This window comes from Camelus ferus, chromosome 1, assembly GCF_009834535.1.
Source record: "Camelus ferus isolate YT-003-E chromosome 1, BCGSAC_Cfer_1.0, whole genome shotgun sequence".
NCBI classification, from domain to species: Eukaryota; Metazoa; Chordata; class Mammalia; order Artiodactyla; family Camelidae; genus Camelus; species Camelus ferus.
In genome coordinates, this window is record NC_045696.1 from 83,157,409 (window position 1) to 83,184,768 (window position 27,360).

At 36.3% G+C, this 27,360-nt stretch overlaps 1 protein-coding gene across 2 annotated transcripts in view; it reads right to left on the minus strand.

Moving 5' to 3' along the window:
• The window catches only part of LOC102518431 (EGF-like and EMI domain-containing protein 1), a 497,761-nt gene that overhangs the window by 68,539 nt on the left and 401,862 nt on the right, over positions 1-27,360 (minus strand). For both annotated transcript variants that reach the window (XM_032484700.1, XM_032484705.1), the window contains exons 6-8: positions 8,965-9,123; positions 7,128-7,250; positions 3,683-3,820 (exon numbers count right to left, since the gene is read on the minus strand). In XM_032484700.1, the coding sequence (XP_032340591.1) occupies positions 3,683-3,820; positions 7,128-7,250; positions 8,965-9,123 (420 nt within the window). The remainder of the gene's footprint in view (positions 1-3,682; positions 3,821-7,127; positions 7,251-8,964; positions 9,124-27,360) is intronic.

Sequence of the window (27,360 nt, forward strand, 5' to 3'; positions counted from 1 at the left end):
ACTTCTAAATGAGAACAGTTTTACTCATCGTCATTTTCTATTTCTTGGGCTGCAGAGTAGAGACACTGACGAAACTATGACACAAAGAACAAGGCCCGCATTTGGGTTTATGTGTCTTGCATGCTTCCCCTCTGCCTGGTATTTACTTGAAAAGCATGTAAATAATCTCCAAACGCATTTATAAGCACAGGGAAAGAGATCTCTGCTATTTTTCCAGTTTAAACAGCAATCTGACTGAATAAACAAAGAATCTGAAGAGGAAAAAAAAAAAAACAAAATAACTTGAGAAGACGAGCCAAAAATTCCATTTAGCCAACCTCAGACGGAAGAACATTCCCAAGCAAAAGGAATTCACACCGCTGGGAAGAGAAGTGGTTAACTGCAATTTGGAGAGAGGGCAGACGGTCATTTTAAATATTATGTGTTAAATTACAGAATATTTCAGGGCATTTGCTTGAACTTTCCGATGATGCTTTGACTGGGATAAATTTTTATTATAATCGGTGACACCATTATCCTGGAATGTCCTATCAAAGATAAACAGCTTTCTAAGCGATGATCTTCAGGTCTTTAGAATTCTATAATCCTGCACATGTCTTCCTAAGATATAATTGCCCTAGGGAAAATCAAAACGCACCAGAAGACTTCAAATTGAAAGCTATCAGCCAAAGGATAATCAACTTATCCTGTTTTGAGGTGATCATTTCTCATAGAATTGGCTAAGAAGTAGCAACAGACTCCTCACCCAATGCTACATCCAGGCTAGACACCTGGGAATTGTGTAGTCAGGGGTTTTGGCTATATGCCCTTGGTTCAGTTCAACCCCCTGTGTTTGTTGAGCTGTTAAGTTGGGTGGCCTGTCAGTGCTGAGTTTACAAAATCCCATTGCTCCATAACTACATGAGCAGCCACAGATATAAAAGGTCAGTGTCTCAATTAACCTTGGAAAGGGTACCAATGTAAGGGGATGCAGACAAGAGAAAGGAAGGAAAGAAAATGCAATCCATCAGCTAAGGTGAGGGGTCACCATAAAATATCTAAATGAAGGTCATTTGGACACAAAACAGTCTTTCTCCTGCAAAATGTCACAAGCAGTGCTACTCACAGAACTCTCTATATTTTTTTCGTTTCTTGTATTAAGCCTTCCTTTGTCCTTTGGTTTAAATAGTAAGAATATAGAGGACAAAAAAAAAAACTTTTAAAAATTCAGTTTCATTTTATCTAAAACATTATCTTTTATGTTTTGGGGGTTTTCTTATTTCAAGATTTTTTAAGAAGTCTCCTCAGATGCCACCAAAACCTTAAACATACCTGTCCCATGATGCTCTGGACTCAACTAGCAAGGAGCACAACTGTGTCACGTAACTGGAAAGATGAGTTCCTCCATCTATTATCTTATGATCCGTTTTGTATTCTTTTTCTGTTATCATTCCTCTGGGCTACTTCTTGTCTCATGTCTGGAACTCATCTGAAACCCCATCCATCCTTTCTTAAAATGTCCTGTCTCTTCAACCCTTACATTACCTGTTTCCTAAATTTCTTTATTCCTTTTCAGATCATATGTGGTAAAATCTTTGCTTGCTTATTTTTTCTTTTTACTTTTCCTCCTCTGTGATGATTATATATTTCCTACACTGGCCAATATACCAGATACTGCAACGCTGTGGAGAAATTCACCTGTACATAAAAATTTAGCCCTAATCATAAATAGAGCATTAATTGTAATTAGGCAAAACAATTAAACATTTCACTTGTGATTTCAGAAAAGCATCAAAAGTAAACCTTAAAAAAAAACTTGACCTTCTGTATCTATCCCCCATACACAGTCACTGAACAAAGTTTCAAAGATAAGAATAAAACTTTTTTCTAATCACTACCCACTGTTAAATTTAGTGAATTTACTGCTGGTCAGACACTTGCATTTTGTGTAGCTGTCTTTCAAATTGTGTTAACACATTTCTAGATTTCAGCCCTAATAGATTTTGGCATTTGGGCAAGATTGACCACATACAGACAGGATGACTTATTTTCACATTCATTTTTATGTTCTCATGTAAAAAAAAGTTGATCCTAAAATAAGATAAAAGGAAAATTATTTCATTTCCCTCATGCATGAATGTTTTTACAAAGCATCCATGGCTTTTATCTGTTCTCAAGCAAAGAAGCAAAGCATGTATATGTACACGCCAAACAAGTCATTGCCTCTACTCTAGTGAATATTTGGTCTTTAGGAATGAGTGTTATTTATTTGTTGGAAAATGAAATAAATTTGAGCCATAAAGAACATAATGTTGTCATGTTGACTGCTGAAATCTCATAAATATGCAATTTTCTACATTTTGACCCTGGCAGATGCGATTTTTCTGGCTGTAAATAAGAAGTTTACTGAATTGTACTTTTCAAAGAATAACAAAAGATACCAAATTATAAGCTGCAAACAAAAGGTTTAGCAAAATTCCATTTTCCCTTATCCAATAGTCAGATGAGAAAGATAAGTAGGAAGGAATGGAGTGAGGGAGGGAGGAAAGACGGAAGGAAGCCCTTTTTTTTCCCCCAAAGAAACAAATATTAGCAAGGTGGAAAATCATAAGCATATTTTTCATTACATAAAAAGAGGTAAGGCAAGCACCTGGTTTCATTAAGTTAAACACTGTAGATTCTGAGAAATGTAGAAGGTAATATTGGATCAAGATACACAAGTAATGACATTGTTTTGGTTAAATAATTTATGAAAGCAGAGAACTTCAAAATCCCTTGAAGTTCACTCTGTCACAGTAGTGCCAAAAAAAAACCCAAAAACCCAAGTGCTTAGGCCTTTGAAATTTACCTTCTCTTTTATGGTTCTCCAACATGTCTAACCATACTGAGTAGCATGAAATGGTCAAAAAAATTTTTTTAGTACTCATATTGTAATTTTTAAGAAAGACGATATAAAGTATCACAAAAGAAAACAAGCAAATATGGTATCGTAATTCCTGAATAACGGAAAATTGCCTTAGAGGCTTGTAGGTTCCCTTAGACCTCGCGCATATAGTAATACAGTTTGATGCTTTCCCTATTTCTGGTAGATGTTTCTTTTTCTCAGAAGTTCTAGATTAAACATTTCATTATAAAGCAAGGCTGGGGTGGAATTTATTCTTCTCATTGTCGCAAATGATATAAGTTCTAATATGTTGAAAAAGCTATCCATTAAAAATGGGCTTGAGCTGTGACTTCCAAAGAATAATACCCTTTAAAATTTTCTTTTGGAATGTAGTTACCTGCCACAACAAAGGTGAACACGCCTCCAAATCATCACCAAGTTGAAACCCTGTGCACGTGATTTAGCTTCTGTTTGAGATGGAGAGAAGTAGGTGCGCGGTAGCATTTGTTGTTTGAATTACGAATTACATTAAATGGTTAGATAAGCCTTGGAACAGTTTCCAGAAATAAAACTGTTAAGTCCATATATATTGTTAATATGTTTTAAATCTCCTTTAACTTCAAAGTAAATATCTAAACACAATAATATCTTCTGTCAATATTTCTTTTACATTTATCCAGTAGCCAGAGACACTGTTCAATTTACTTCTCCTTGCAGTTTGAGAGATGTGGCTACGTTACAGCACTAAGTATTAGAGAGGAAAGGGCTAAATGAATCCAGGACAACTTCTGAAGGAAGATGGCATTTACCATACATTACCTATGCATGTTTTCTCATCTGAATCAAGCCGGTGTCCATGGTTACAGGAGCAACGGTGCCCACCAACTGTATGTTCACAGTGGTGGGAACAACCACCATTGTTCTTTTCACAGCTATTGACAACCTCCAATTCAATCCCTTTCCAAAACAAGCAAAAGAGGATTATTAGCATAACAACAGAGAAATCTGAATGTATGTCCACCATGGGTACACGTTTTTGGTTGGGAAGATGACAGACTTTACTGGAAACCTGTTAACACTCTAAACTCATAAAAGTCTGAAGGTTATTAAGCATTGTAAATGTCTGTACTGTATCGAAATACTAATAAATCTATAAACAATGTTCAATTGACAGAGCAATGGAGGAAGGTAACGAGTTCACCAGTGGTAATTTAAACACATCTTAAAGGGCACTCACCTCTGGGAATTCTCAGTATCTTTAGGACATAAAAAAAATGTATGTACTGAATCAATGATCAGAAAGCAAATAGGATGTCTGCCAGTTGACATTTCTGTTCTCAAGCTAATGGTATGTTATTGCCTGTCCTTTTTATAGTCTATGAGTACATGGAAATACTGTTAAAAATAGCACAAAACCAATGAATTAGCTGATTACATGTAACTAGTATCAAGCCAGTGTGCGAATCAGTTTGATATATATGAGAGTCACTTATGACATAAACATACTATTACTCTGAAAACCAATTTGCTGATCCCAGTACGTGCCACTAATTTGGGGCATCTGGGGGGACTTCAGCCTCACTAGATGGATGCCAATTGTCCTGACTGTACAGGTATTATGATCAATCATTTTCTAAATGAGAAAATGAAAAACAAAAGGATGCTTTGAATCATTGTTTAAAATAAGGAATTAGATACTTTGCTCTTTTCACCATTTGGCCTCTCTTGTTCTTCATTTGTGTAGCTTGGACACACCTCTTATGAGAGTGATTACACTGATTCATTTCCTTCCATTCTGAACTCTTAAATCCTTTGAAAGGAGAAATATGGGAAAGAACAGGACAAGGGTACTTGAGATTGTGGCATCCCTTGAAAGCCTGTATCACCATTCAAACTGCCAAGGTACCTGCTACAGTCCCTGTGCAGTCACAGCACAGAAGCCATCCTCCTGACCCCAGCCTCCAGTCTACAGCAGGCAGAGGGTGCTCCCAGAGCACCCAGTGCACATCCCTGTCACTCCTCTGTGCCTTGTATTACCAGCTCATAACAGATGTTCAAAAACAGGTTTTGAATGATTAAATAAACAAAAGAAGGATTATGCGAATCAATTTGTTGTTGAAAATAAGAACGCCTTTGGGTTTAGAAACAGCTAGTTCAGGACCAAGTACAATTAGAAAACTAAAGGAGAGATTGAAATAATTAAGGGAACTGATATTTTTCACAATATGTTAACATACTCTTTAGGGAAACATTCCAAATTCTGGCTGCTATTCTTGTTTCTTTTTTTTTTTTTTCTCCAGTGATCAATGCAGCTCTAGGACTGCTGGTGTAATTTACTTTAAATATAAATGACATTATAGTAACTTCATAAAAAGTATGGGACTAAAACCAGTGCATACTCAGATCTATAACTGGCCACCGGAAGTAAGCTGAGATTTTGTGTTCCTGATACAGATGAAAATGATGTTTAACCATCATATTTTTAAAAATATATAATGTAAAAAAAAAACTTTAAAAATGATCCCTATAGTTTTTCATATGTAGCAAATAGTCATTATTTACTCGATATAGTATATATGAATTAAATATGTATGGAATTTAAGTTCACTATATATTGCTTGCTAATTTGGGGGAAGTTTTATTTAACCACGTGAGATCTGGAATTTTCCACTTTCTAATCACAATATAGTGATAGTTCATTCATATTATATTTTGAGGATTTGATGTATATGCTATACAGTATTTTGAGGGCCTCTGAGAAGACACTATATAAATACAAAATACTGTTGCCCTAAAACGAAGTTAAAACAATATTCACCTAAAATATACTGTTATATGAAGGACACATAATTCATTGTTAAACATCACCATGTTCTGAAAACATTTACTCCACCTACAAGTTGTGAAACAATTCAAAATACCAGTTTTCACCAAGAAAGTTTTGTAAGTCACTTAGTAAACACTGAGGTCTGGTGAGAGCTACACAAAGAACTTAGCCAAATATTCACATAAGGGAAATAAATGTAAAAATACACTTCTACCAAATGTATTCAACTCTAGGGCAAATTGCTTTCCCAAGTAAATTCTACAGAAGGCCTGTACCTCATAACTCATTAGCAATAATGGCCCCCTCTTTCATGATAACTGGGAACGCACCAGTCAGATTGCAGAAGATTTTATTTCAGGCATCTGTAAAATATACTCATCTCCTAAACCTCTGGCCACATTAAAAAGCCAAAATATTTATAAGAAAGAAAAACCCATCCACATTTCTCTCTGCCTGAAAGGACTCCTCAGGGCACTGAGAGAAAGACTCACTTCAGAAGAAGCTGTATCCTAATTAGTAGTTAATTCTTCTCTCCCATTTTATTTAGTTTGCTCTTTAAAAGACAAATATCACTGTAGCGAAACTGCACTGTCTTTAAGCAGTAGAAATATACCAACAGACCTTAAGGCTACGTTGGCCACCCAGGCATTAAAGAAACATAAAATTTCATGCAGTGGAGGAGAATGAAGAATTCAGTGAAGTTAAAAATGTCTCTTCACGAGAGAGCTTAGGTAAGAACACAACATTACTTATTCTATTCATCACCATTTTTATCCTCTTCCTTGGTTAAAACTGATAAAGAGACATATGATATATACAAATACATGATGAACTTGAAAGGGTAGAATATTTGGAACCTAAAGATCCTTGTTCAGTTTCAGTTCAGTCCCTTACTGATTTTGCATGATTGGATTTTTGGCTTCGACCTGGAATGGATGGTTTACTAACATGTAGAGAACTGGGAAGAGCATCTTTGGAACTGAGACCGGAAATGAGACACGGTACCACAATCTAGAGCTGCTCTTTGTGCTGCTGGCTCCTTCTCTCCCACTAGTTCATTCTCCCTGAGTTTTACAACGTAGTTACTAGTGTTCCATAAATACTTCATTGCAGATGTGGTGAAGGAAGACAGACTCTTCACAAAGGAGAGCCTTGGGTCCAAGAGCGCCCCTAGCCGGAAGACCTGAGACTTAGCCCTTGCGGTCCACGCTGTGGATCATGATGCCAACCACTTTCGATGGACTCTGGACCCTTGCATCTTCAAATTAAAACAAAGAGGTTGGCCTTCTCAGCTCCCACCCGACCCTACCCCAGTGGCAAACATTCTCAGGAGCTTCTGCTTTGGCAAGATATTCAGTGCAGCTCTTTTGTTCACTACTGTTGTTTAACACTTGTAAAATGCCACACATTTCCTGGGCTGCAACTGTTGCCACTTACTATAACACTGTTTTCCATCAGCTCCCAGCTCAAAGCCAGGGTGGCAGGCACACATGAAAGATCCCACTGTGTTCACACAGCGATGGCTACAGGGAGCGAGCCCTTCAGCACACTTGTTGATGGCTGCAGAAAGAGATACACAGTAGTGGTGACTTCCAAGCTGGAATTAAAATTTATTTGTAAACTATAAAAATGAACTGGAAAGCATCCCCTGCCCACCCCACCCCCCGCCAACATTAAGTGTAACAATAAAGTATCACATAGGCTCCATATGTGCAAATAAACCAACTGCTAATGACATTAACTCTAGTGTTGGTCTTAGGCTCTTAAACACTTCTCTCTATTAGAACTTACTAATATCTGTCAATTCAAAGAAAGAGAACAGAAAACAAACAAACAAATAGGCCTTTTCTATCCCCTACAGAGTGAAAGTCATTGTAATTTGTCTTTAGAAATATATATCAAATTCTTCACCGAAAATGCTATCTCTCTGATTTAAAGTACACAGTATAAGTGGTCATACACAAAGCAGATCTGGGGCTGTCATCAGTAGAAATCCACAGTGGATGTTGTACCTATGATTGTCACAGGGCAGTGCCATTTAAACACTGGTGCCCTCTCTCTCTCCTGACACCGATAGTCAAGTAACATCATTTTGTAGCCCAGGTAGTCCTTGCTCCTTCCCTTTAAGTGGACAGGTCTCACCATCATTTTCCCAACTAGAACTTCCTCCTTATACTGGCCAGCATGTCATCCCCATTAGGACTCTTGAGACAAGTACTCCTTCTAAGGTATTTGTAAAACCCTAAGCAGGCAGTGCCTTTGGGGATAGACTTCCTAGGAATAACGCACCAGATATTAAAATAAAAATTTGAAAAAGATTTTACATAGATATATATAGGTGCATATGTATATATCTATATATGTATGTATTTATCAATTTTCTACAAATATTGAATGAGATCTTATTCTTTACCAGATGTTGAGCAAGGTAGGTGTTATGTAAACAGAGGACCAAAACAGAAATGTTCTTTGTCAGAAAAGTATGTTAACACCACCAAAAATTTTATCTTAGTTTTGGCTTAAAGAAAGAAAGAAAAAAAAAAAAACCTAACTTAATACTAATTTTCGTATCTAATTCTTTTGCAATTTTGCAAAGTGTTTATCAGTCCCATAAGTCAGGAAACATTTTGTATTTTCATAATTAATCCAAATAAACTGTTTCTCATTTCATGGCAAAGTCGTGATAAAAATGAAGGATTCTGTGATTTCTCAGAAGTTATTAAAACAAAGACTGTCCCACAGGAATGGCTTCATTTATCAGTTCTGGTCTTGAAGTAATTTATCACTTTCATCTTTGAATTGAAGTATGTCTGTTTTGCTATTTCTAGGAAACAGAAATATGTAACCTTGTATTTATAGAGTTTCTTTTTTTTTTTTTTCAGTTTTAATTATTCCTAACTTCTGAGAACACTCATTTGCACATACTTGTTTTTCAAAGGTTATCCCCACCTTCTGTAGCATGTAATAAAAAACTCCCTGTGCGGTTATGGAAGGTTTTGAAATATTAATTCTGAAATTAACTGCAGAATGAGAAAAAGAAAGCAAAAAGCATTCATTCTGAAACCACACCAGATCATTTTTTTGTAACTAAAAATTTCACTGCGTTTTTATAGTATCATAAAATACCTTTCAGAATGATCAAATAAGAATATAAATGTTCCTTTTTAAGCATAAATGAAAACACCATTCTCCTAGCTGTTCTGACTATTCAAAACTGAATTACCACAAAATTTCAAACAATTACCCAATTAATCCATCAGCTTCAACGTCCTACCTGCACAGGCCTTTTTGTCTTCAGACAGCTGGTACCCTGGATGACAGGCACACCTGGCCAAGCCATTCTCACTCTGACAGATGTGGGCATATCCATTCCTACCCGTGCAGGGGTCCACCTCTGAAAGCAATTCAGCAGTGATAGTTGGCAATTCATTACCTTTAGAAAGAAATACAGAGTGGAAGTGTGGAAGAGGTAAGAGAACTAGGACCACAGGGTTTCTCATATAAAGAGGGGAAAAACTCCAGAAAGTTCTTTCCCCACTTTCAGATGAAACCAATTCAACAAAAGGCTTCCCATTTTGTGATCTGAGCTCCCAAATCTGAACAAATCCAAATGCAGATCAAAGCCAAAGAATTGGCTAACTTTATGCTTCTCAAAAGTATGTCTGCTGTGCTCTTGTACCCAAAGTTAGAGAGAGTCAGCAGGAACATCTCCATCTACCTTCGCATTTTCTCCTCCTTCTCTCTCCACCTCCTCTGCTCCTCTGAGGAGCAGTTATTCTCAGATAAGCCTTTTATTGCCTCTAGATCTCCTATGCCATTGGCTAAGCAACCTCGGTGTGAGGAGAAGGCCAACCAGAGCGACATGGGAGATTCTTGGCTACAGCTGCCATGGAGATGGCATAGGGAAGTTCAGATTCCACCAGACTTAGCCCCGACCTCCTTCTCCTCTCACTTGCTCTTGTCTTAGTTAGTCTTAGTCGTATTCTCGGGACGTCCAAAGGAATGCGAGGCCACGCATCCTACCAAGGATACCTCCACACAGAGCTTATACATTGAATTGATGAGTTAAGTGATTCTGGCCTGACTCTGTATCAGCCTTGACTACATTACAGTTGTTGGGGTGCGAATTTCTACTCCTGCCTGCTCCCTCTTCCCTTTTTAAAAATAATGCACAGAATACAAAAAGCAGAACAGCATATAAAGCTACCATATGCCCACATTCACCCGGTTCCAACCCAACCACTATCATACATTGATGCTTTCATTAGCTTATTGTAAATCCTTCCAGACTTTCTTTATGAAATATAAGTAATTTAAATGTCTGTCTGTCTATCTATCTATCTATCTATCTATCTATCTATCTATCTATCTATCTATCTACCTATCTATCAATCACAGATACAATATACATTGTTCTGATCTTTGCTTTTATGCAGGGAGAGACTGAATTGAATCTGTAGGTCAGTTCGGGGGATTATTGCCATTCGAACAGTATTAAGTTATCCAATCCATGAACATGAGGTGTCTCTCCATTTATTTTAGTATCTAACTTATTTCAACAATGTTTTATAGTTTCCATTAAATATTTTTGCACTCTTTTGTTAAATTTGTTCCTATGTATTTTATTCTTTTTGATGCTATTGTAAACCAGAATGGCTTCTTAATTTTACTTCCAGATTTTTCATTGCCAATATATAGAAATCCAATTGATTTTTATATTTTGATCTTTTATCCTGCAATTTAGCTGAATTTCTTAATTAGTTCTAATAGTTTTTTTTTTTTTTAAAGGTGGATTCCTTACGATTTTCTATTATAAGATCCTGTCATCTGCAAATAGAGAAACCTTACGTCCCCCTTTCTAATTTGGATGGCTCCTATTTTCTTGCCTTTTTGATCTGTCTAGAACTTCTGGTACAATGTTGAATAGAAGTGGAAAGAACAAATGTCCTTGTCTTATTCCTGGTTATAGGGAGAGAGCTTTCAGGATTTCTCTGTTAGGTATAATGTCATCTGTGTGTTTTTCCATAGGGTCAGTTTATCAGGTAGAGGAAGTTCTCTTCTATTTCTAGTTTGTTGAGTTCTTTTATCATAAAAGGGAGTTGGATTTTTTCAAGTATTTTTTTTTTGCACCTATCGAGAGATGGTTTTTTATACAGTATACTACACTACATTAATTGATTTTCAGATGTTGACCCTCTCTTGATTTCCTGACATAAATCCTACTTGATCATAATGCATAATCCCTTTTATACATTGTTGGATTTGGTTTACTAGTATTTTGTTGAGGCTTTTTACATCTATATGTAAAAATATGCATAAGAGATATTGGTCTGCAGTTTTGTTTCCTGTGATATCCTTACCTGGTTTTGGTATCAGTGTATCAACTGATCTCATGGAATGAGCTGGGAATTGCTCTCTTCTGTATTTTGGGATAATTTGTAAAGAATATGTACTAATTATACTTTAAATGTTTGGTATAGTTCACCACTGAAACCATCTGGGCCTGAACTTTTCTTTATGGAAAGTTTTAAAATTACTAATTCTAGCCCTCTTTTTTTTTTTTTTTTACCCCACAGGAGGATGTGTATAGGTCACATGCAAATACTATACCATTTTATTTACTTATTTTTACCTTTTTTTAAAATTGAAATCTAGTTGACATACAATATTATGTCGGTTTCAGCTGTACAACATAGTGATTTGATATTTAAATACATTATGAAATGGTCACTATGATAAGTCTAGCTTTACTTATTATATGTCTAATCAGATTTTCTATATCTTCAAAAGTCAGTTTCTGTAGTTCTTGTCATCCTAGGAATTTATTCATTTCATCTAAATTATCTAGGTTCGTTGTGATACAGCTGTTCATAGTATTACTTTGCGCTTTTTAAAATTTCCTTGGGACCAGTAGTGAGGCCCCGCCTTCATTTATGACTTTAGTAATTTAAGTCACCTCTCTTTTTTCCTTTATCAGTCTAGCTAAGCATTTGTCAATTTTATCAATGTTTTCAAAGGACCAACTTCTGGTTTGATTTTTTCTCTTGTTTTTCTATTCTCTACTTCATTGATTTCTATTCTAATCTTTATTATCTCCTTCCTCCTTTTCTTATCTTTCCCCATCTTTTTTCTCCTTGTGTTGCTTCTGCTCAGTATCAGCTCTCCATGAAACTCTTATGTTCAAGTATACAGATTCAATCTGCCCCCCAATTTCACAAAAAATATAATTTGCTGGACCTTTTTGTTTTCGCTTGCTTTCTTGATTGTATCTGTACATTTTGTCACAGGTTAAGAAAATGATGTTGACCTACACAGCGATGTTTATACCAGAAACTTACTTTCCATATCCTCTACCACCAGCTCTTAAGACAATGGGATAGGTAACTTCTCCTCTTAACTCTAAAAAGTGAGAGGTCAATTCCACCAGATCTAAGATTGTAAGGTAGATTGCAATATATCTTTGATATGTTCTTCTCATTAACCACCACCCCTGGAAACCTCTTCTCTAAATTTACTTAATTTCCTGTTGCTCTTAATGCCTTCCTGGTGCCCGAGGTCTCCAACTCTTGAGGGGTTATCCTTCCAGAAAATGGCTACGTATAACCTCCCTACAGCAAACCACTGCACTGTCAAAAGTCCCTTCTGTTTTTGAGACTGATTTTAACTGCAAACTTAACCCATATGGATTAGACTCTAGAAGAATCATTTTAAAAAAAAATCTCCTACAATGAAGCATTTGGCTATAAACTTGCAGTTTTATTCTTGGTCGCAGACTAGAGGAGGACATTTGAAAGTAGCATGTGGGACACAAACATTATTTTCAGTCAAGATTCTAATGCTTCTTTTGTGTTTAGAGATAAAGGACAGTGTCCTTTACATGGCAGCATTAAATGGGGCCTGCCCAAGCATGGATCCTGACCCTGAAAAAGTAGCATGGCTGGACTTACCTTCTACCATAAACAACTAGAAAACCAGGTGAAAACACGTGACACAACAGTTTGTAAGTATTGGACAACAGAAAGCACAGGAGGTAGAACCATGAGCGAAGAGAAACAAAGCTAAATTACTGCTCTGAGTTTTGCTGGAGGAAATTTCTGGATTATAGCACAAGAAAGAGAAACCAAAGGAGAGCTCAATGATTTTCCTAAATTAAAGAGGCAGATCAGAGTTCATGATTGGTAACACAAATAGAATTTGTGGAGTGTTGCAAAGGGGCTGGGGTGGTGGGAGAGTGTTGTATAGAGGAAAAAAACTCCAGAAATCTATATGATGGTCCTCTTGAACCAAATGCAATTCTGTGTATACACGGAACTAAATGTAAATAAATGATCCTTTGACTAAATGTAATTCCGTGTATGCATAGGGTAAATCTCCATGAAGTAAGGCAAAGAATGACACACTGGAAAGACAAATTAGGATACCTGTTAGCCAAACAATTCCCAGAGCACACAGATAGCCAGGAACCAGTTCTCAGCAGCCAGATTGAAGATACGTCATTAACTATATGGGGCATTCAGTAGAGATCCCGGAAGAGCCTGTACCTGTACGTAACTTGGCATCCAGAAAACACGTGCAATACTTTTAAAGGAAAACAACAAAAGCCAGCACTCAACCATGTAAAATTCATAATGTTCTGTATCACATAAAAATTAATAAACATGCAAAAAGGGTAAGAAATTATGACCCATAACCAGGAGAAAACTCATTCAATAAAAACAGACTTAGAAATACTAGTGATGATGAAATCAGCAGATAAGGATACTAAAACGGTACTATAAATAAACCCAATATGCATGAACATTTGAAGAAAAAAAATCATCTAATAAGGAGAAAAATAGAAGGTATTAAAAGTTACCAAAAGGAATTTCTAGAGAAGAAGAATACAAGATCTGAAATAAAAATTTCACTAACTGGGACTAACAGCAGATTACATCATTAGAAAATTACAGAACCTGAAAAACATAACAGTATACATTATCCAAAATGAAGAACAGAAAGGAAAAAGGGTCCTAAACAATTTAAATAAAGAAAGTGCAGGTGACCAGTAGGACAATATCAAGCAGATATTTGAATTTTAGAAGGAGACTCTCTAGCCAAGAACTAGGAAAGAGGCAGCCTAACAAGACAGCAAAGTTCTACTAAATAATGCTCTGCTGTGGCCAAACGTCATTTAAAAAAAAATGTAACTCCATCCCGACCCACGATACCAAAGGTTGAGTGGTGAGCCCAGACTGTCCCTCTTACCAGGCCGTAATAAGGTATTTTTTCACCTCTCCCTGGTGTGTTATTAGAGGAAACTTTCACCACCACTCAGTGATAAGGAGGCCACTCCACCATGGTGTCCATGAAAGCCACATGGGAACAGTAAGAAGGCACATTTATACCTCCTAGCCAAGCAGTGTCAGTGAAGGCCTCCTGGAGAGCTAAAACTCCCATTCCTGCACAGCAGTAATGAGGTATATGCTCCTTAGGAGCCCTCAGAAGCTAGATAGGAAGCTTGGATGTCTACCTCCACTGGGCAATGACAAGGTAGCATCCTCTCCTTTTACTCCTCCCAGAGACGTGTCAAAGAAAACCAACTAAAATAGAAGATTTAAATAAGGTCCCAAGTCTCATAATACTCAAAATGTCCAGGTTTCAATAGAAAATCACTAATAATGTCAAGGATCAGGAAAATCTCAAAATGATTTAAATAGTCAATCAGTCAATGCCAATATCAGTATATGAGAGATGTTAGAATTATCTGATGAAGATTTTAAAGCCACCATTATAAAAATGCTTCAATGAGCAATTACTAACATGCTTAAAACAAATGAAATGGAGTCTCAGCAAAGAAATAGAAGGTATAAAGAAGAACCAAATGGAAATTTTAGAATTGAGTAATACAATAAAGGAAATTTAAAAAATCAATGAATGGGCTAAAAAAGCAGAATGGAGGGGACAGAGGGAAGAATCAGCAAATGGAAGATAAAACAATAGAAATTACCCAGCTGAACTACAGAGAGAAAACAAATTGAAAAAGAAAAAAAAAAAAAAAAGGAGCTACAGAGACCTATGTAACTATAACAAAGCTACAACATTGTGTCAATTAAGTCTTAGGGGATAGAAGAGAAAAAGTAGGGCTGAAAATATGCTCAAAGAAATAAGGCAAAAATTTTTCCCAAATTTGGCAAAAAAAACTGACATCTATAGATCCAGGAAGCTGCCTGAAGCCCAAGCAAATCAAACCCAAAGAAATCCACACTAAGACACATCATAGTCAATCTTCTGATAATTAAAGTCAAAGGAAAAATCCTTAAAGCAACAAGAAAAAAAAAATGACACTTTTCTATAAGAGAAAAATGTAAAATAACACAAGATTTCTCATGGAATCATGGAAACCAGAAGGAAGTGACACCATTTTCAACTGATCAAAGAAAACAATCCAGAATCTTACATCCAGCAAAATTACCCTGCAGGAATGAAAGAGAAACCAAGATATTCCCACATAAAGGAAAACTAAGAGAATCTATCTAGAGCAGACTACTCTAGAATAATGTCCTTTTTCTAAACAGAAAGGAAAAAACATTTTTTTAGAAAAAGGAATAGTGGAACATCAGGAGAGAAAAAAAAAGAACAAGAATGTCAGGAAGAAAGAGCAAGAATAAGAAAAAAAAATATATATATATATACACACACACAATAAACCTCCCTTCCCCTCATGAATCCTCTGAATTATACTTAATGACTGAAGCACAACTTATAAGATTGTCTGATGTGGCTCTAAATGCACATATAGGAAACAGTTAAATAATTATATATATAAATGGAGAAGAGTAAAGGGAGAGTAAGTTAAGGTTCCACATTTCATTTGAACTGATAAAATGATGCTACCAGCAGATAAGTTAGTTGTATGTAATTTAATATCTGGAGCAACCAGTAAAACGCTAGGTAAACAGATACGTTCAAAACTGTGATGAATAAAACAAAATAGAATTCAAAAAGATGTTATAGTAATGAACAAGAAGACAAGAAAAAGTTACAGAAAAAAAAAACAGAAACAGCAAACAGGAATGGCAGACAAGCTGTAACATATCAATAATGATATTTATGTAAAAGGTTAAAATTGTATTACATCAATTAAAAGGTCCATATTTGAAGAGCGAATTAAAAAACATGACCTAACCATATACCGTCTACATGAAACTCATTCCAAATATAATGATATAGGCAAGTCAAAAGAAAAGGATGGAAAAAATACATATCATGCAAACATTAATCAAAAAAAAGGAGGAATGGCTATATAAATACCAATTAAAGTCAACCTCAATGCAAAGAAAATCGTCAGAGACAGAAAGAGACATTATATATTAATAGAAGGAATAATAAAAGGGTCAGTGCACCAAGAAGGCATAACAATCCCAAATGTACATGCACCGAATAAGAGAACTGCAAAATATGCAAAGCAAAAGCTGACAGAAATGAAGGAGAAAGAGACAAATTCACAAGATAAACACATACAAATAAATTGCATTTATATATACCATTAATGAACATATATGGACAATGAAATTTAAAAGGCAAAACTTCTACAATTACTCAATTACAGGACATGTTTTACATCTTTGAATAGATTATACACAATTCTTTGAAGGCAGGGACCTGACTCATACAACTTGATCTGCCCATATGTCTAGCATCTATATAGAAGGTGCTTTATGAATTGTGGTTTGATGGAAAAAGGATGCAGCTATCAGAAATTTGGTTTTAGGTAGTGGTCTGCCAATTGGTGGAAAATCTAGTGTTATCATCCATGACACTTAACAGATACACAGGGGTAGACTTCAGATGCATAGCAGTGACTAGGACCATGTCCATGCCCTCCTGGAACATTCATTCTGTGGCGTGAGGGAGACAGTGTATGAATAAACCAACAAGAAAAATCATCACAGACTAATGTGAGTGCTGTGAAGGAAATAAACAGGACAATGTGAGAGACCGTAGCTGAAAAGGAGAGCCTGGCTGGAAAAAAGGTCTCAAGACATTGAGGTAGAAAAGGCATAGCATACTCAAAGAACAACAGGGAGACCTCTTTGGCTGCCCATGTAAGACACTGTGGTCCACAATAAGGATTTTGGAATTAATTTAAGTTCAATAGTAAAGCATTGAAGATTTTACATGGAGAAGTGGTAGGGTCTAAGGTGAAATTCCCAGGTCTCCTGAGTCTTGATTCAATCATCTTTTTCTCTTTATTAAAGATGGTTAAAATACGTGTATTTTATCAAGAAAATGTTTCATTTCAAAATGGTAGCCCTAAAGCCACATAGGATAAAATCTTTCACTGACTATAATCTTAAATCTCTCAGTACCTTGCATTCTTATGCACAGGTAAGGCATTTCAAATTCAAAAGAAATTGCTGTTTCTTTCTTAACTTCCTGTGTAACTTGAAGAATGTAAATAAGAAGGTAATTTGGATGTAGGAGTTGGCATGGATTTCACTAAATGCGTTAGTTTAACTGCAGTGTAAAATAATACGTTGCAATTTAGCTTGAACAGCTTAAACTGACTGGAAATCATCTTAAAGACTTGATTATTAGTCACAATTTTGGAAAATGTTTAAGTAAAAAACTTTTATTTTATGTATTCCTAGTACAATTTAAAACCTTATTTAGGTTTTTAATAAATATGAGATAAAAATATGATTTAAAAAATCAGAACTTGCCTATGATTAAAATATTTATTTCAAGTGAGTCTTTGTCATATTCTTCTACTTTTCAAAAGATGTATTGGATAAACAGCCAGAGAGATATTCTTGACTTATTTGTAAAATTAAATACATACCTGTCTTGCAAACTATATGAGCCAATTTATACTTCTAAATTTTTAAGAAAAACTTCTTTTAGAATCTGTACAAATTTACACTGAGGCAGCTAAATGTTATTTAATTACAATCAGTGACACAAATTTCAAGCTCAACCTCAACACCAGAAATTTTTTCTCCCTTAAAGATGCTCTATTATAATTTCTCAGATTTTCCAGTGATCAGTCTTATGATAGTTGAAGACAGAAGTATTAAAGATGCCATGGAAAGGACCTGGTTGCTTCCATTCTTAGTGTCAAGGCCTCCCAATACTCTCAGGTAACACTTTCACAAAATGACTTTCTCAAAAGTATATGTTGGTAATCTCCCTGTACATCCTCATTGGCTCCAGAGCATTTGCTAAAGGTATTCACCAGTCAGAATCCCTTGACTTCATCTCTCTCTAGATTCTCACTTCTTGACTTTCAAAGATGTCTGAAAGCCAGTGATTCTATTTGTAAGGTTGAGATATCTATGTTTAACAAACAATTAATGGCTAAACAATGCACATCTTCATATATAAGGGTAGACTGGCATTTTACCAGGGAATACGTTCTAGTCCAAGAAATGTGTTCCTACTGAAAATTACTTGGCTATATGGGTATATGGATAACAAAATATCCATCTAAAATCCCAATAGCTTCCTTAGCTGTTGTATATTTGAAATATACATGTTCTCTGTTTGTGCAATAATTCTATGTAGCAGATTTCTGCGACCTTGGCACTTCTCTAGAACAATTCCTAATCTTTCAAACTTTTATTTTATATCATCTCCTCTTGACTTTTGAAGAAGTCCTTTAGGCTGACTTAGGTGCTATTCACTGGGATTCTAGTAATACGTTACGTACATCTTTACCACTGTGCACCCTTTATGCATTTGTCTCCCTCACCAGACCATGAGCTTCTTGAAAGCAGGGACCTTTGATTTTTGTATCAAAAAACTCTTCATTTCGAACTTCATATACTAGGAACTTGGAAATGTCCCTTGCAGGAAGCAAATGAATGGCAAAGCAACATATGAGAGAATGGTGAAGAAGACAAGCAAATTTTCTATCTAGTGAACTACCAAATGACTATCCCAAGCCTGAAAGAAAGAAATCCTCAAAGCAAACACGAGATAAAAGAATCATTTGGTACACGCCCTTTAAAAGGAGACAGAACCCTCACCCCCACCCGCCGCCAAACCTTTAGATTTTCTTTTTAAGTTTTGCTCATTACTAATATTATTCATTTCCTACTTTCACTATATCTGTTAAAGCCCCTCAGAGAGTCAAGATTTATTTCGAGCACAGCATTATGGATCCCTTTCATCTAGTCCTAGATAAAATGCAAGAAATCTATTTAGTTCACAGATAGAAGTGCGGCTGCTGTTGGAGTGTCTACATGCTTAAAGAACTGCACATTCACTTGAAAGGCTAATCCAGACCAACTAGAGTCAGGGCCATTATGAGGCTTACAAGGGCGCTCAGACATGAAATGCTGGCTGAGAATCTAACCGAGATTCATAATTGACAGCATCTCGGTTTATGGGACAGTGAGATTGTATTCATCAGAGTACAATATAAGACTTTGTATTGACTGAACGAAGAAACTAGCCACATCTTCCTATGCCGCTATAGTTTAGTCTAGCTGTCAATTTGGCAGTTCCTGGGCTGCAAATTGTGGACACTATTGCTTAACATTCATGTCTGCTTCACATCCCAGCAGTGGCAGTTCACCATCTACTATCGTGTTTCCTAACTGCAGTCCAGCCCAGCTGGAGAGCCAATTTCCAACACAATTGCAGCCAGCTCTGACAAGAGGTCTGGTAGTCAAATGTCACATTCTCTGAGGTACTTGGAGACTATCTGCTTTGTGAGGCATTAATAGATGCAATGAGAAATCCAGTGGACAGAAACTGAACATTTTTTTAAAGTTAAGTATATTATTTTAAAAATTCTCTTCTTTCAAAATTGCTATAATAATTATTGTCTAGAATATTCAGGTTGACATTTAATATGTTAAATGCCATGTTTCAAAATGGCAGAGAGAAAAGATCAAAGAGATGAGTTTGTCACCTGACTCTGCCAAGGCCACTAGCTAGGTGACCTTGGGACAGCCACTTCTAGGAATTTTAAGCCCTTTATCTATAAAAAAAGCATAACAACAACTATTTCAAGGGGTAAATACTAAGTGGATTACTGTATGTAAAGGAACTAACACAGCATTTGGAATATTGAAGACACTCAGTAGAAGTGAGGCATTATTAGTGAAACTACAGTAAAGAAAGTTGAAACAGACAAACAATCTGTTGGCATCAGAAAGAGAGATTTGGGAATTTAACATGTTTGAAGTAAAACAACCGTGAGTGGTATGAAATCCAGAGTGTATGAGGCTTGTGTGTAGCTAAACCTGACTGGGGTCGAGGGAATTAAAAAAAAAAAAAAAAAACTTTATGTAGCGAGTTAAAAGAATCAAGACAAATACTAAAATCAGCAAAAGTACTTACTAAGTGTAAGACACCGGGAGAGAGAGATGAGTACGCTATTCCCACCCCGCTCGTGGAACTTACACTATGTGGGGAGACGAACAAGTACAGACAAATGGGAAAAGAAGTAGAAAGAGAAGATCAAGCATTAGAAAAAGAACCAGACCAAGGAAGAATAGGGTCTCAAAACCCAAAGGAAGAAACTTTCAAGAAGGAAGTCAAGTGCAAGCTGGGTTGATTGCTGAGAGAGTGAGACTCAAAGGAAAAAAGGGTGGGTAGCATGTTAGGAGTGCTTGCTTTGTGCTAAGCCCAGTTTCAGGCACTTCTCATACATCATTCCAGGAAGATAAGGAAAAATATTTAATGAAAGGTAGCAGGGAACAAGGAGATGATCTGAAGAGATAATAACTCTGAGCTACATTTGGAAATCTTTGACAAATAGTAAAAATGATTATCATTATGGATTAATAATTATTAAAATTATGGATAATAAGTACACAGGGCTTAATATGTTCCAGGAATGGTTGCAAGTGCTTTACATGCATTCATTTAATCTTCACAACAACTCAATGAAGTAGGGACAATTTAAACAACCATTTTATAGATAAAGAAACTGAGGCAGAAAATGTATTCAAGGTCCCAAAGCTAAAAAGTGACCGAACTGGGATTTGTGGAAAAAACAGAGCTTCAAACTGAAGCGGCTGGATTCCGAGGCATGTTTCTTCACCCCTGCTCTATATTGGAGAAGAGGCCTGGGTTCTGTTGGGATGGCTATTGAAGCGGGGCACTTTCAAAGATAAGTTGTAAAGGGCAGTGTGTATCCAGATGACGAGGGCTTCAGAAGATACGGGATGAGACAGAATTAAAGCTGGACAACAATGATAAATAAAGAGGACAGAACAGCCAAGGGGGACATGGGGTTTTGTTCCTGGGAGATGGTAGAAACAGCATTAAAGAAAAATTTGAGGGTACACAGGATTTGATTCCTAAAACTCAGTAAGCAAGCATTGAGTGCCAGCAACGTAAGGCCCTGGGAAGTTTACACTGGACAGAGTATACGTGGTCTGAGCACAGGCTTTGGTATCATCAGTAACTGAATTCCAGCCCTGACTGTCAAGGAACAGCATTGTCCCTAACTCTGCAGCTGAAAATTACTCCTCTCTCTTTAGGGTTCTAGCAAATTTTTGTGAGTCACGCAACTTACTAAATTCTTTGCATGCATTAATTATCTAATCTTCATTCACAACTCTATGACATATGTATGATTATTATGCCCAAATCACAAATGAGGAAATACTAATGAGTCTAAATTAACAGCTTATCATCACAGTGAATGAGGGGGCTGGGATTCCAACCCAGATCTATCTCTGATCCCATAGTCCTTTATACCACTAGGGCGTACAACTTCTTTAATAACCAGGCATTACCATGAGAAAAAATAGGTTTGAGGATTTTGAACAAAATCCTCAGTTATGGTGCATGCATACAGGAAGGCAGGAGGTTGTGAACAAAGGCAGCAGTGGCAATTGGAGTATTTGAAACTGAGTAAGGGGGTAGCACCAATCCCAAGGACTCAGTTGGAGTGCTGACCAGGGAAAACTTATCCCAGAGTTGTGAGCAATTTTTTTTTTTTTTTAATGGAGGCACTTGCTGGTTAGGTGGCTGAGGTAAGAGATGTGCATAAGGGATTTGGAGAGAATTCAATAACACTGGATCATTTCAAAAGTGAGAACAATGAAAATGGATCTGCGTTGTTTAGCTTTTCCCAAAGGTGGAAATTATTTCACAAGAATTTTCTTTCTAATGTGCAGAAGAAATGTTGGAATATTGGTTTATAAATTGGGATCCTACATTTTTCAAGGAAAGTCAAATGTGTGCGTGTATATATATACACACACACACACACACACATACATACAGATGCTAGAGCTTTTATTTAAATTTTTGGTTAGGAAAATGTTAAAATACAAAAAGCTCAAAAGTTTCCAAAGTGCTACTGTAGCTTATTATCTGCCATCAATAATTTCCATGTAAAGGCATTTCCAGGCTTACCAATATTGAAAACAGGCTCACTTGGAAATTCTATTAAAGCAACGGTAGATATAACTCCTTGATATATTTTCAAAAGGTACAATAGGTCAACGAAGATCATTTGACCTCAATCCTCCAGTATGTCATTTATTCAGCTTCTAGATGATCTCTGTAATTCAAAATATTCAGGCAAACATTTCCTTAGGTCAAATATCAGAAAACTAGGAAATAGAAGACACTTTCCAGATCTGGACTAGTCAGTCATCAACCCCATACTGAAAGCCTATTATATATGCAAGGCACCTGTGCTTTAAAGATTTTGTCACATTTAAATTCATATGAATCATCTTTCAGACTTCCAAAACAGTTCATAACTCTAAGGTCAGGACAGGATTATCAGGCTTGTTTCCCACAAGTTACACAGTGGTGATGTGATTTGCTGGGAATCAAAAAAGGATTTGAATTTAGTGCTCTATTGCTTCCAGTTTTCAGTCTATGAGTGTGTTAGACTGAACTGCCTTAAGATTTAAATTTGCGTGAAAATTTGGTGCCATAAATTGTGCAAATAAACCCTGAACTCTTAACAATTTCAATCACAGGAATTTATCTTAAGGAAATTATCATATTGGGAGCAAAGATTTATCTGTAAGAATACTTATTGCAATTTTCTTTAAAATAATTAGAAGTGCAAGCTCAATTATCCTACATCAGGATATTGAAATAGTGCAATTATAAAAAACAATAGTATGCCATGCATTATACAGTCAGCTTGATAAATCTTGGGTTCCAGAGTTCCAGTTCCTGGGTTCAAATCCTGCTTCTGCCGCTTTCATGCTATGAAATCTTGGACCAATTACCCAACCTCTACTGTGCTCTATTTCCTCCTTTGTAAATGGGGATGGTAACAGTGCCTACTTTATAAGATTGCTGTGAATTTAAATAAGTCAATGCATATAAATGCACTTTTCAGTGGTGTCTGACCCAAAGGTAATTCTAAATAAATGTAAGCTACAATTATAGTGCAGTCATTAAGCATCATATATAAAAAGCTAAATTTTTATAATTAAATTTGTTATATGAAATAATGTTTAAAGTATTTTAATAATGCAAATTTTATAATAGAAGGTATAGTATATGCTTATTTTATTTATTTATGTAAATAAAATACTTGAAAAAATATAAACCAATATGTTAAAAACTGTTACTTCTGGGTGATTTCTATGATTTTTCTTTTGTGTTATTTTATTATGCATTTTTTCCAAATTTCCTTCAATGAATACATATTGCTTTTATAACAGAAAGGGTAAAGTGATAAAAATAAAATAAATCGCTGGACATATACTGATCCATGACAAACTTAAAAGGACCTCAGTAGAAGTTGCTGCTTTCAGTTTGTCAATACTTCCTGAGATAAGAGATGCTAATGACACCAAAAAGACCACAGGGAGAGGAGAGGTGTGGAGGGGGACTCAGAGTAGTCAGTATAAAGTAATAGAATTTGAGGCTGGGGACAGTAAGAGCAAGCAGTCAATGTCTACTGAAAACACAAAAGGTGCAGTTTCAACACCAAGATCTCTACCACTGAAGTAGGAAACAATTATTTTTAACGACCTGGAAACACAGTGATTTTACTTTGAGTTACATCTGCAAGCCCCTGATTAAATTCATTAACCTCTTGATGCTTTCTTTGAGGTGATTTTTATTTTCAGTTCAGTTTTAGATGTCACTGCAGGGTTTGGGCAGGTCCATTCCCATTATTTCTGTGAATATGCTTCCTATCCCTTTCTCTCTCTTTTCTCCTTCTGGGACCCTTATAATGCAAATGTTAGTACACTTGATGTTGGACCAGAGGTTTCTTAAACTTGTCTCATTTTTAAAAATTATTTTTTCTTTTGGCTCTTCCAACGAGGTAACACTGTTCAAGTGTCTTCCAGATCACTGATCTGTTCTTCTGTATCCTCTAACCTGCTGTTGATTCCTTCTAGTATATTTTTTTATTTCAGTTGTATTCTTCCATTCTGATTGGTTCTTGTTTATATTTCCTATGTTTTTGTTGAAGTTCTCACTGAGTCCATTCATTCTTCACTTGAGTTGTGTGAGCATCTTTATGACTGCGATTTTGAACTCTTTATCTGGTATATTACTTACCTCCACTTCCTTCAGTTCTTTCCCTGAGGTTTCGTCTTATCTTTTTGTTGGGAAGTTATTCCTTTGTCTCCTCAATTTGTCTAACTCTCTGTGTTTGTTTCTATATATTAGGTATATCAGCTGTGATCCCTAAATATGTGGCTTGAGATAGAAAATGCCCTGCGGGGCCCAGGGGTGCAATCTCCCTTGGTCATCAGAGCCACGTGTGCCCTCTTGTTGTGGTTGGGCTGCAATTGATGTGGATATGCTGGTGGGCTGGGCCGGCCCTTGGCCCAGCTGACTTTGTGGCTCAGCTGTGGCTTCTGTGGACACCCTGGTGGTCAGGGCTGGGCCTGGCCCAACTGCCATTTGGCATTTTCACACCCATTTGTGTGGTGTTATGCTCAATGTCTACTTCTTCCCCTTGACTTCATTCTTATTCACAGCTGGGCTTACAGTGCCTGCCTATCTCAGTCCCTGGCCCAAAGCAGGTGCTCACTGAATAGTCATTGAATAATGAATGAATGGATGGATTTAGTCTCTTTGGGACTCAATTTTTCCCCATTCGTAAACTTAGGATTACTAGGTTTCAAATCTTTTAAGGCCACTCTAACCCTTTCAAAATTGTATCTTACATAAAAACCTGATATACTAAATGGTTAAAAGTGGAGTTCCAATTAAATAACGGATGAAAAGCCTGAAACAGTTCACCACTCGTATCCTCCCCTTTCCACGTGCATGCATGCACGCACACAGACAGACACAGACATACACACACACATAGAATATATTCCTTGAGTTACCTTCCTTAAATTCCTAAATCTCTTAAATGCAAGTAAGTTCTTAGGAGAATTTAATGTTAAAACTAATGAACCAAACTAAATCTCTAAGATTATTTTTATCTATGATTCTAATTCTCTCAACAAAGCCATTTTCAGCTGTTCTTTTTACTCTCCAAATGCTTAACCACTTACTACAAGCTTACGTACTATTTTTTTTTTTTTTTGGAAAATTCAACCCAATAATAGCCCATCTCTTTTACACCTCGGTTTGTAACGCCAGAAAAGCAAGTACGACAGTTTCTAATACTCTTCCAGGCACACTGTGGAGCTTCCTGAGCCCTCTCCTCTGCTTGGCCTGCCTCTTTCCAACTGAACTTAAAACGGGTCCCCCACATGGATATTCCCTTCACTGCCCTCAACACACCCCCATCTCGTTAAACTCAGCAGTCCGATAACTTCTTATCAACTTCTCTGTCATCATAAGACATTACTAGCATTCCTAAGTCCCAAATGGGAAACACTGAAATGATCTCTTTATGTTTAATCTCTCATCACATCATCTATTTTCTTCCTCAACTCAGTTATAATCCTCCTGTTAAATCTCTGCTGACACTTATTTAATCATACTTGAATCATTACAGATTTCTTAATCATCAAAGTGATTTTCCTTAAATATCAACTTTATTATGTCATTTCCAAGCTGACAACAGATACAGACTCCCTTGCTTTTTTTCCGTACATCAAATCTAAGCTCAGCCTGACTCCCAAGGCTTCCTAAAATGTGCGTCCTCCACTCTTCCTAGCAAACCTTTATATTCACAATTTACAACTTGATAAAATTATTTTTGTCTATCCACATGCAAGATAAACAAGAATGACAATATCTTGTGTTGGTATGAAAGAACTAGCCTTCATATACTGGTGGAAAAGTAAACTGGTTCCCTTTTCTTGAAGACAGATTAGTAAATTGTATCAACAGCCAAAAATTGGCACATATTTTACAGTCAATGATTCCACATTTAGAAATTAAACCTAAAGAAATAATGCAACAAATGGCCAAAGATTATGTACCAAGACAAAGTTTCTATTTATCAGGAACTGTTTAAGTAAGCTATGGCAATTGTGATGTTGTGATATAACAAGAAATACACAATTGGTCTCCATCCTCTGGCTCCTGGCACAAGAACTTCTAAATCATCAGAATTTCCTGAGTAATAAGGATGAGATAAGCTTCTTTTGTTATTCATAATAAGTCCCTTTCAATTATACCTGAATTTATGCTAATGTGATGACTCTTGATGGGTCCCTAGATAGCTTTAGGATGGGATCTGGTTGCCAGAGGAACCAACCATGTAATTAGAGGACTGGAATTTTCAGGCCTTTCTATCCCCACTTCTGTAATCCAGGGAGATTAGAGGGGTAAGAGGGGAGAGGGGCTGGAGATTGATAATCTCCATGGCTAAGGATTTAATCAATCATGCCTAAGTAATGAAACTTTCATAAAACTCTCTAATTAATGGAGTTTGTAGAGATCCTATTGGTCAAAACATTGAGGTGGGGGAGGGAGCTGTGCCCAGAAAGGGCATGGAAATTCTGTGTCCCCCACCCCCAGTATCTCTTCCACCTGGCTATTCCTGAGTTGTATCCTTTATGATAAACTGGTAGTAGTAAGTAAGGTACCTTCCTCAGTTCTGTGAGCCTTTCTAGCAAATTACTGAACCTAAGGAGGGACTCATAGGACCCCCCTACCCCGAGTTTATAGCCATTTGGTCAGAAGTATAGGAAGCCTGGGACTTGAGATTAGAAATGCAGGCAGACTTGTGGGATTGAGTTCTTAAATCCGTGGGGTCTGTGTTAACTCTAGGTAGTTAATGTCAAAAGTGAATTGATACCCAGTTGGTGTCTGCAGAGAACTGGAGAATTTCTTGGTGTGGAAAACCAACATGTTTGTTATCAGAAGTGTGAATAAAAACAGTTCCTAGGATTCCATACAGTGGATGCATTATATACACACAAAATATTAAGAGAAAATTATACTTTTATCTTTCAGTAGTAGAGATTTCATATATTTGAAATTTATTCTTAATTTTAAATTACATTTTAAAATTTGTATTTTGGTAAATATGAAATATTTCAGAGTAAAATTTCTATTTGGGGGAAAACATAAAAGAAAATACATTACACAAAGTAAAATACTTTAAAATGTTAAGAAAAACTTACATAACTATGAAAAAATCAAATAAATTGGAAAAATATCAGAATGTATGTTATTTTAAGGAGTTCATTAATATCCACAATATATCTTTTCATATATCAACAAAAAAGCACATGCCCATTGAAAAATGTCAGATGGCATAAAAAAGGCAATGTAATATAAAATGTATTCAAATGGCCAAGAAATAAACAAACAAATTTCAACCTCA